At 48.9% G+C, this 10,510-nt stretch overlaps 1 protein-coding gene across 1 annotated transcript; it reads right to left on the bottom strand.

Annotated features, from left to right (window-relative positions):
- Positions 1 to 4,296: 4,296 nt before the first annotated feature.
- On the bottom strand, positions 4,297 to 5,949 carry LOC119323687 (probable galacturonosyltransferase-like 9). Its single transcript, XM_037597386.1, has one exon. It carries the CDS (start codon positions 5,865 to 5,867, stop codon positions 4,740 to 4,742), a length of 1,128 nt encoding a protein of 375 aa, XP_037453283.1. The 5' UTR covers positions 5,868 to 5,949; the 3' UTR covers positions 4,297 to 4,739.
- Positions 5,950 to 10,510: the final 4,561 nt, after the last annotated feature.

Below are 10,510 nucleotides of genomic sequence, written 5' to 3'. Positions count from 1 at the left end.
CGGGCCAGTGCTCCTCTGAGTGTTGGTCCAACCTGTCAGCTGCCGGTGGCCACCAGGGGCAACTCTGGGTTGGCCTACCCGTACCTTGGACAATCTGAGTGTGCCCTGAGAAAGAGATATGTGCAGCTCCTATCGGGATTTGTCGGCACATTCGGGCGGTGTTGCTGGTTTAGTTTTACCCTGTCGAAATGTCTTGTTGTACCGAGATACCGAGTCTGATCGGAGTGTCTCGGGTGGAGGTCTATTCCTTCGTTGACCGTGAGAGCTTGTGATGGGCTAAGTTGGGACACCCCTGCAGGGATTTGAACTTTCGAAAGTCGTGCCCGCGGTTATGGGCAGATGGGAATTTGTTAACGTCCGGTTGTAGAAAACCCGAGGTTGACCTTAATTAAAATACATCAACCGTGTGTGTAGCCGTGATGGTCTCTTTCCGGCGGAGTCCGGGAAGTGAACACGGTGTTGGAGTTATGCTTGACGTAGGTTGCTATAGGATCACTTCTTGATCATACTTTTATCGACCGTGCTTTGCCTTCTCTTCTCGCTCTTATTTGCGTATGTTAGCCACCATATATGCTTGTCGCTTGCTGCAGCTCCACCTCATTACTCCATCCTTCCTATAAGCTTAAATAGTCTTGATCTCGCGGGTGCGAGATTGCTGAGTCCCCGTGGCTCACAGATACTTCAAAAACCAGTTTGCAGGTGCCTATGTTACCGAGCAGGTGACGCAACCAAGCTCAGGAGGAGCTCGATGAAGATCTTGTCCTTTGTATTGTTTCCGTTCTAGTTGATCAGTAGTGGAGCCCAGTTGGGGTCGATCGGGGACCTTTGTCGCATTTGGGGTTCTTCTTTTATTTCGGTTCCGTAGTCGGGCCTTGTTTGTATCTGATTGAGGTAATGCTTTATTCATGTAATTGTGTGAAGTGACGATTGTAAGCCAACTATGTATCTCTTTCCCTTATTATATTACATGGGTTGTGTGAAGATTACCTCACTTGCGACATTGCTTTCAATGCGGTTATGCCTCTAAGTCGTGCTTCGATACGTAGGAGATATAGCCGCATCGAGGGCGTTACACCAACGCTCTCCAACCTTCGATTTGTTGTTGATATTCCCCCTAGTTCTAGACCTTTATTCCCCGAATTGTCAAGTTTGATTTGTTCCGCGGGACCAGTCCTGGAACGTGAAGGTTCGCATCTCCGCATATTCCACAAACTTCGGTGCCAAGCAAGGCAAGGGTGCCCCGGCCTCCACCCCGAGTATCGGATCCGATTTCAACGCGTGATTTCAACACCTTGCTTATTTTCCACCACCATTTCAGATACTGAGGCAACTCAGGACCATCTCTTTCCCCATGTTCATTTTTGTCACAGCAAAGTGAGCTAGGTAGGCTCTGAAACTCACACCAGACACCTCACCAAACCTGTCCTATGCCCTTGGAAACTTGACGCCATCTCGTTGCACAGCCTCTCTCGTTCATCACAAGACTACAAGGGATAGGACTTTCAGTTTGGTGCAACGAATGCAGGCCAGGACGGCCGTGCGCTACTGACCCTGGCATCGATAATTATTCCCTTTTTCGCGGGGAGTTAGCTACCTGCACGCATTTAGGTGGCCTACCGGGCTGTAAAAAAGATTCTCGTTCGTTGCTTAACCAACTCAGTTGATCATCAATGTCTGCTGTCCACGCGAATCATTGCAAGACATTCCAAACCTCTCGCCCTCGGATAGCCCGGCCGGCTCTCCTCTTTTGTTCCTGTGTTCTTTAATACAGTTATATACATTGCTACAAGAAGCAGTAGTTGGGAGCTGTTAGAAGGACACTCATTTCAGCTACATGTATGTAAAGTTACAGGTGCGAACAAAATATGACATGCATATAATAATGTTTATTTTTTTTATTTCTGCTCTACTATGCTTTTCTCTCATTAGTCCTATTCATACGATATGGTACAGACTACAGAGAACCCAGGTCACTGACAAACCCTCTCTATTCTGCTGATGCTATGCCACAACAATCATGCCACTTAACGCCGATCGCCACATAGGATAACAAACGGCAGCTTCGGTGGCCACGGCGGCCCACCCAATGCCCTGCGGCGGTGGTTCGTCTGCTCATTAGGCGTCCATCTCATTTGAGTTCGTTATATACTAATCTCCCAGCCTAGTCCCATACGGTTTGGCGCCTTCTGCAGCCTATGCTTCCCTCTGCAACGGACCATCTCCCCCTAACCACCCTAACCAAACACGGGCCCGTCCGGTGTCACTCACAAACAGGCAGCAGCTGCCACACGACCACGATCGCCACTAGCCAAGCGCCCACCCTCCCCGTCGCCTTCCAGTTCTGGATACCTGCGGCATGTCGTGAACCTGAAAGAGCCCTGCCGGACCACCCGATCGGTCGCCGCGCCGATCCACCGAAACTCCCCACCACGGGCCGGGCCATATCCGGTGGCCGACACTGCGCGCTGCCGCGGCACCAACCTGCCGCCGACGATAGTGGCAAGAACCTTCGTGCACGAGGCACAAAGCAAAGCAACGGTGATCGACGGTCCGACGGAGACTGCACGCACGCACGAGGCTGCAAAAGGGGCCGATCGTACTGCCACCAAGTTCGTTGAGCAGTGCCCATCGGCACGACCGAAATAAAAACCAATTATCTCGTGTTGGTTCTTCCCTCGGGACGGACGCATGGCATAGTATACGGGCATGGAGCATGTGGGAAGGAGGGAGGGAATTGAATAGGGGTCGGGTAGGGTGGTTGACGGCCAGTGGCGAGCGGCCAGTAGGTGGTGGAGTTCATCTCACTCGCAAGATGGAGAAAGCAGCAGCAACAAAGCAGCGAGAGGCCAAAAAACGAGAGAATATGAATACCCACGCACACGCGATCATGAGCTCGCGCCACTACCACTCGCCTCGCCCTCCAGCTGGTCGACGGCGGCCTCCAGCCCGGGCGATGTGTCGTGTATGTGTAAAGCAACGCCAGCAACGTGGCCGCGGCTACGAGGGCCGTCCGATCGGGGAATCGGGCGGCCGATGTTCGGTACCCTGTGGTTAAGGCAACACAGCTCGGAGACTTCAGAAGGGGAGGGTGTCCAGCTGCTTACAAAACCATTGCCAGAACATGGTGCTGATCATGGCCAATAACTCTTGTGCTGCTACATTTCAGTCTCATCAATCATCTCTCCACAAAGAAAGCATACCAATAATCGAGATGCTCTTGTTGCTGCTGCTGCTGCAATTTCAGATGTTGACACCAGACAGACAGCCTTTGGCAAACCAATGCTTGTCCCAGGTTTCAAATAATTCAACTTCCCTCGCAGAAGAAGGAAAAAAGGATGATTCGGTTGAGCTTAATTTCCTATATTCCTGCTGTTCTCTCCCAAGAATCTAACAGAAATTTAAAGGGCGGCTACATGTATTAGTGGAGTTCTAGTTGGGATTCGTTAGCGTATTAGCAGTATTAATCCCCTGCATTATGAGTCTGTTGGGAGGTCCCTATCCTGTGTAGCTCGCGCTAATCGCTTTCCGATATAAAAGTTGATCTTAACCAACAACAATAATATTGCCCCTTTTGCTTTCTTTCAAGCTGTGCAGGTGTGCCACACATCTGTAAAGATTGGTATTCTGATGCTTCTTCCGCTTATCTCTACAAGTCAAGGAACTGCCATCACCAATTCTGAGCAAAAACACCCGAAAAACAGCAACAACTCTTGTAAACTCTCGTCGACGAAACAGATAAGCAATTATATACTAGAACAAACATACGGAACAGACAACCGCTGAAACTAAATAATCAACAATGCACTAGGCAATTCTGGAAGAACAAGTAGGCAAAACAGAAACAAAAGCAGATTAGGCCTTCTTAGATGATGAACAGACAGGCAATGCTGGATGAAACAAGTAGGCAAAACAGAAGCATCAGTAGGCAAAACTAAAACAGACATAGATAAGGCCATACTGGATGAACAAAGTAGGCAATTCTGGACGAACAAGTAGAAAAACAGCAATAAATTTGGACCTAGCGTATGGAGCTAGTAGGTCAAATAGAAACAGCAATATATGAGGCCATTCTGGTTGAACTGATCAAAGCAAACTAGCCACAGCAAAAATTGACCACTATCGAAAGATGGAAATAACACAGCAATATATGAGGCCATTCTGGTTGAACTGATCAAAGCAAACTAGCCACAGCAAAAACTGGCCATTATCAAAAGATGGAAATAACAAGATATTAAGCCATTCTCGATGGAATTTCTGCATCAATGGAGTGCCAGATGATACAAGAGAGTTTAGCACTGAAGCAAGAATAAGATCCACCCTGTTTTATTGAAATCAAGTCAATCAATATTTATACTGGTTTACTGAACAAACATGTAAATGTAAATGTAAATGAAACAATCCTGAACTAACAGACAAAAAAAGTGAAACCTTTCTTCTATCCAAGAATTGTACACCACCAATAATGTAATTCCAACACCCCCTAGTCACCACCTCCGACTCACAGCATAATGAATCAATCCGAATTGTATCGTGAATGAACAAGAATTTGCTTCCCCTATGCACTGTTCTTCCTCTTCTCGTCGCAGCCGCTGCAATGTACCGCCCCTCCTCCTCTCGCTGTACAGCCGAAGGCGGCAGCCGGCTTGCGACGGCAGCTGCGATGGCAGTGGACATGCATCGCAAGGCAATTGCATTACCACAACCAAATGAAAAAATTATATCGTGTGTCCCATTTCTGTCTACCAAGAAAACACCGCCGCGGGCAACGCCGATGATGACAATGAGGCCCAGGACGGCGCCGATGCTTGCGATGCATCACCGTCGCCAATGTAGAGGTCGTATGATTTCCAAGTATGGTCGAGCGGGCAAGGCCTGCCGGCGTCGAGGCGATCCCATGGCTTGCCCTTGCCTGACCAGTGCATCAGGCTGACAGGGCCCTTGTGGAGAGGGCGGCAGCTACCAAGAATGTTGTCGCCGCCCAAGCCGTGCTGGTTCCACCGATGGTCGACAGCCTCCACCTCGCCGGCGAAGAGGAGCAAGAAAGGGGGCAAGGACCCCAGCTCGTAGATTCGCTTCTCTTTCTGCAACTCCATCCATTGCTCGACACGGTGGCGGTAGTTCCCCGAGCGCCAGCGCCGGAGGTCGATGACCATGACGCCGGTGTTGAAGTAGCAGGGCGCGCGGCGGCGGCCCGCGAAGACGCGCTCGCCGAGGTCCGGGTCGGACCAGAAGGCGTCGGTGAAGTAGCGGGAGAAGTTGGCGTGGCAGTACTCGGGCGCGGCGACGACGGCGGCGGCGGGTAGGCGCGTCTCCCAGAGGCGGCGCACGTCGTCGACGGCGAGCACGTCCGAGTCGAGGTAAATGGCCCGCGGCACGCACTTGGGGAGCAGGTCGGCGAGGTAGTTCCTGGCGTAGTTGAGCGGCGCCTCGAGCGCGGCGCGCACCGAGGCGGAGATGAGCCCCGTGACGGCGTCGGCGCGGAACGGGTAGATCTCGAACCGCAGCGACGGGAAGGAGGCGGCGAGCGCGCTCCGGAGCTCGCCCACCCCGGGCTCGGGGCCGTCCGCGGCGAGGAAGTGGAAGAAGAGCGACTCCGGGCAGGAGGCGTGCTTGAGCAGCGAATAGATGGCGGCCATGGAGCCCCGGAGGTAGTGCGCGTCGAGCGTCATCGCGATGTGGACGAGCCCCGGGTCGCACACCCCCGCGCCGGCCACCGCCGCCGGGCAGCCCTCCCCGTTCCGGTACTCGGGGGCCTCCGCGAACCTCGGCAGCGCCCCCTCCGCCCCCGCCCCCGATGCGGCCAACAACAACAAGAAGGCCGCCAGGACCGCCAGCCCGGCCCGCATCGCCGGCGCGGCCGCGGCCATCGCCCCCGCCGGCGCCGGCTAGGGCTAGGGCTCCCCCTCTTTCTCTCCCTCCCTCCCCCCTCCTCTCTCTCTCGCCCGGTGGGAACGAGGGGGGCCTGGGTCGGGCTCGCTCTTCCTCTCTCTCTCCTCTCTCTCTGGTTGGGTTGGGGAGGGGAGGAGAGGGGAGGGGAACGAAGTGGTCGGCGTCTGTTCCAACCAATCCCTCCTTGGCTCCTCCCGTCGCTCGTTGGTATGGAATGGATCCCCCGAACTCCGATGGTTTGTTTTCCGGGGGGCGATATATATGTGGCGCTACCAATAAAGCCCCGTGTTATATACGCGGGTGGGGCCCCAAGCGCGCTCGGGCTCGGGATGACGCGCTAATCCGCTCCGCGATCGTCATCGCTTGATTAACCCGTGTTTGTTTAGGGTGATAAGTAGCAAACCGGGATCGGAATTGGATCGGTCAATTCTCAAGAAAAGGGAAGGAAATCGGAATGGGATCGTGCCGCATATGAGTACAGTACGCATACTATAGTACGTGTAGGAGTAGAACACAATGCATGTGGCCGCGCCAAGTGGACGCACGTTTTGGATCTGTGTCGATGAGGAAAAGTTTTACTTACTGCTTGTGCAAGGGATTGGCAACTAAAGCTGCACGACGGAATGGAATAATCAATCAACCAAAGTTACCCATCTGTGATCCGCTGGAGGCAGCTAAGATGAGATACTACCAATTATGCTATAATCAAATAACCAGATGGAATATAAGTAATGCATGTTGGGGCATTGTACATTGGTCGATGTGACGATGCTTGTCACGTTACATTTGGAGAGGACAATTTCTCAAAATATCCCACCTCTTCTTAGTACTATCATCTCTTGCAACCAATGCTGCCATCATTTGTGATGATTAAAATTAAATCAATCAATGAAAGGCGCCACAAAAAAAAGGAATGACATTTCAAGCAATTTTTTTAGGGAATGTCACCCTGGCTTACTTTATTGATTTGGTAAAATAGTTGTATCGTTTGCCAAGGCATCAACCAAAAACATGGGGGGTTCATGCGGCCGCCAAGAAGACCCCATATTCGTCTCTGATGACCGCACTCTGGATCCTCTCAACTCATTAGCCAAAAACAATGCATCCACATTTACTTTACCTACCTATACCCGGAATTGGCTTCGACCACTTCCTAACCCTACAAATAACCGGGCCATTCTTCAGCATAAGGGATCTCTCAAAAGTTTAGCAAATGGCCTGGATGGCCATTGCACTTCGTGGGACTAAGCAAGTTTTATTGTGATGCATTTGCTGCCTCCTCATCGACCACAAATACCAACACGTTGTACAGATTCCTTCCTTTAACCCGATTAATATCATGTTTGGCATACTGAACTCAGGAAGACACAACAGATGCTCACGTACAATCGACCAATACCTTTCTTTGGTGGTGGCTTTGGAGATTATTTACGACGGTCCCAACAACCTCCATAGTTCCTCGGCGCGAGCATAGCCGAACAACAAGTGCATAACATCTTTTGGTCCCTATGAGTAAATTGGGCAATGATCAGTTGATTCAACATGCATGTTGGTTAGAATACTGTTAAGAGGTAATATGCCATGTAAAGCCCTCCAATAGATTATCTTAATTTTTCCAATAATTTGCGGCTTCCATATAATTGACCAGACTGGATTAGGAGCTGCAGGTCCCACCAAATGATCAATGTTTCTAAACTGGTGGCTCCACTCAGAATGGTATGCTGATCTTACAGAGAAAACCCCCCAAAGATGAACCATTGCAAGCAAAAAAGTCCTCAAAAAAGTGGTAATTTACGGGAATCTATAGGATGCAATTGACGTCTACTGGGTTAACAATATCTCGTATGAGTTCCTCATCCCATTTCTCTGTTCATGATCAATCACTCGTTAACCTTTGTGATAAGTACCCCATTCCTTGGTGTGATAATTCTCCTTGAAGGGCTTGAAGGTATCCAATGATCCTCCCAAATATTAACCTTTTCACCGGTTCCAATTCTCCAAATGTGACCATGTTTGAAAGTCTGAGTGCTCGCAACGATACTTTGCCATGTAAAGACCCCTTTTTAGGTCTAGCTGATAGAAGATCACCTGAGGGGTAGTATTTAGCTCGGAGGATCCTAGCATATAATGACTCTGGCTCATCCAGGAGCCCCCAAACTTGTTTAGCTAACATGTCCAGATTGAAGGAATGAAGATCACGGAACCCCATTCCACCATCCTTCTTAGGGAAGAATAGTTAGCATCATGCCCACCAATGCATTCTATTATTACTTTCATCATCTCCCCACCGGAGTCTAGCAATTGTGTCTCTTATTTCTTTGCAAATACCCTTGGGGATTTTAAACAATGACATAGCATACACTGGAATTGCCTGAGCCACAACTTCAACAGGATCTCTTTCCCTTCGGTGGATAATTGTCTCTCATTCCATCCATTCGTCTGTGAACACACACTTTCAACAAAATGATTAAAACAGTCACTCCTGTTTGCTCCAACAAAGGCTGGTAACCCAAGGTACTAATCATATAAAGCTTCTGTAACAATATTAAGGCATGCGCAAATATCATTTTTCATGGCATGATCTATATTAGGATTGAAAAAACACACTTGATTTTGCCACACTCACTAACTGGGCAGAATTGTTGTAGTACACATCAAGAGCTTGTTGTAGGGAAGTTGCATTAGTCATATATGCTCGCAAGCATTTGAAAGAATACATTGTTCCAAGAGATAACCCCTTGGCTAGGATAAGAGAAAAAATTCTTTGGTTTCACCTGGAGCGAGAACCACAAAGTGAAATGTACTAGGTTTATGGAGATGGGCTAGGTGTCACCTGGAGCGAAGGCCTCCATGTTTGATGTATGCTGACGAGAGTGGTTCATGCTCTACTTTGAGGTCGGGTTGGCGAGACCCTAGATTCACTCTTCTGTTAGATCGCCTCAGGCCCTTCTCCTAAAGGGCGAGTGGATGACATCAACAAGAGCGACAACCAACAGCGAGGTCGTGTTGGGTTGACCGGTGAAGACTGGAGGTATTGGATCCCTAATATTCCATGCAAATTCGGCAAGCCGGTTATCTCAGCGATGGAGTAATTTCATGTCGTAGAAGTGTGCTTGCAAGTCAGAGTGTCTTGAGACCTCGGTATTATCTCTTATTCATTTAAGATTGTATTTAGTACGTTTGGCATTATTCATTATACTAGATTGATACTTGGATTATTGCTTTGTATCCACATTGAGTGATGCGTAATGTTACAACTTAACAACCAATGGAGAAGCGCTATCTCTGTGTGTGTATGTGACGATTTGGCTCCTGGGTCGAGGTGCTCTCACGGATGAACAGTAAAGTAAAAAAAGAGAAATAAAATAAAATAAAATGTTCTTTTGGCATGCAAGATTCTTGAATGCATGATGCTCGTACCAAATTTGGTGGTGTTTGGATGTTGGAGTATCTCTCAGCAAAGAAATCGGGCATGTGGGGAAGTTTGAGAAAACTAATTGTTCGAAGCTCATTTTATCTTCTTGCCACGAGCTCTTTGAACGTCATTTACCCACGAAATTTACACGCACATGACGCGTTCAAGCATCTTGCACGGGAAAATAGGATTTTTTTTTAAATTTAATTACTTTAAAAAAATTATAGTTGTGCGCGGGCTTAGAGATGAATTACTCTCTCTCTCTCTCTCTTCCCTAAAAACAAAGAATTTTATCAGGTCTCCGTGAAGAGACAAAATGGGAAAAAATTATAGCACAACACCCCATGTAAAAAATTAGGTGACCTGAAAAGTATATGTTGTTGTTTTAATAAAGTACTCCCTCCGCGAAGAAATATAAGAGTGTTTAGATAACTAAACTAGTGAGTATTCTGTTTAAAAAAAGTATTCGTGGGTGAATAATCATTTTCATTTAATTACCATTTCTTTGTTCAAGTATTTTTTTTCGAGCAAAGGATCCCGTGCTCCGATTTTCATTTATTTTTTCGACGATGATCCCTCCATCCATACGAGCAACGCTACACGCACGGTTCTTTTTTACGGGATCAACGGACTGGGTTGATTGGAATACTTTGATAGGATAGAATTATGATGAGGGGCCCACCCCCATTGAATATCAAGGGGGGAGGGGAGGATTAGTTTGGAATTAAGAAACAGTATAGCTAAGCGAGCTACGGCTCTCCACGACGATTTGGACCTCGCAGCCATTGGATCGCTCTATTGTATGATGTAGATCGTCCCTAGGTCCTTCAAGCGCTTTCCGCACCGTCTTGCGGGCCGCTGCTCCGCAGAAAGAGCTCCCGTTCCTGTCTGTAATCAGGCCGTGAAACGCCCAGGCCAGGTCGCGCTCAGGTTTCTATCTCAAAGAAGAAGAAGAAACTTTGCCTAGGTTTGTGTTGCCAGCGTTATCCCTTGGATTACTGCTTCCTTCGCATGAGATGCGCCGCTGCCGTCCTCCGTCCCGTCGGCGAGCTCCTGCTGCGCTTCGGCTTCCGTGTATGTGCCCTTCACTCGCGCTGTCCTCTTCCTCTTCAGACCCCTTACTGTTTTCTCTTTTCTCCTTCGATCTCTTGTCTCACGAGACCTCGCTCGCGAACCCTAGCAGCAGCTCCTCCTATCTATACAATC

The sequence above is a fragment of the Triticum dicoccoides genome, chromosome 6B (genome assembly GCF_002162155.2).
Source record: "Triticum dicoccoides isolate Atlit2015 ecotype Zavitan chromosome 6B, WEW_v2.0, whole genome shotgun sequence".
Taxonomy (NCBI): domain Eukaryota; kingdom Viridiplantae; phylum Streptophyta; class Magnoliopsida; order Poales; family Poaceae; genus Triticum; species Triticum dicoccoides.
The sequence above is the reverse complement of the archived record's forward strand: the minus strand, read 5'-3'. Positions and strand labels throughout refer to the sequence as shown.

Bases quoted from the DNA above. Each gene is read 5' to 3' on its own strand.
- LOC119323687 (XM_037597386.1), bottom strand. From the start codon at position 5,867: ATGGCCGCGGCCGCGCCGGCGATGCGGGCCGGGCTGGCGGTCCTGGCG.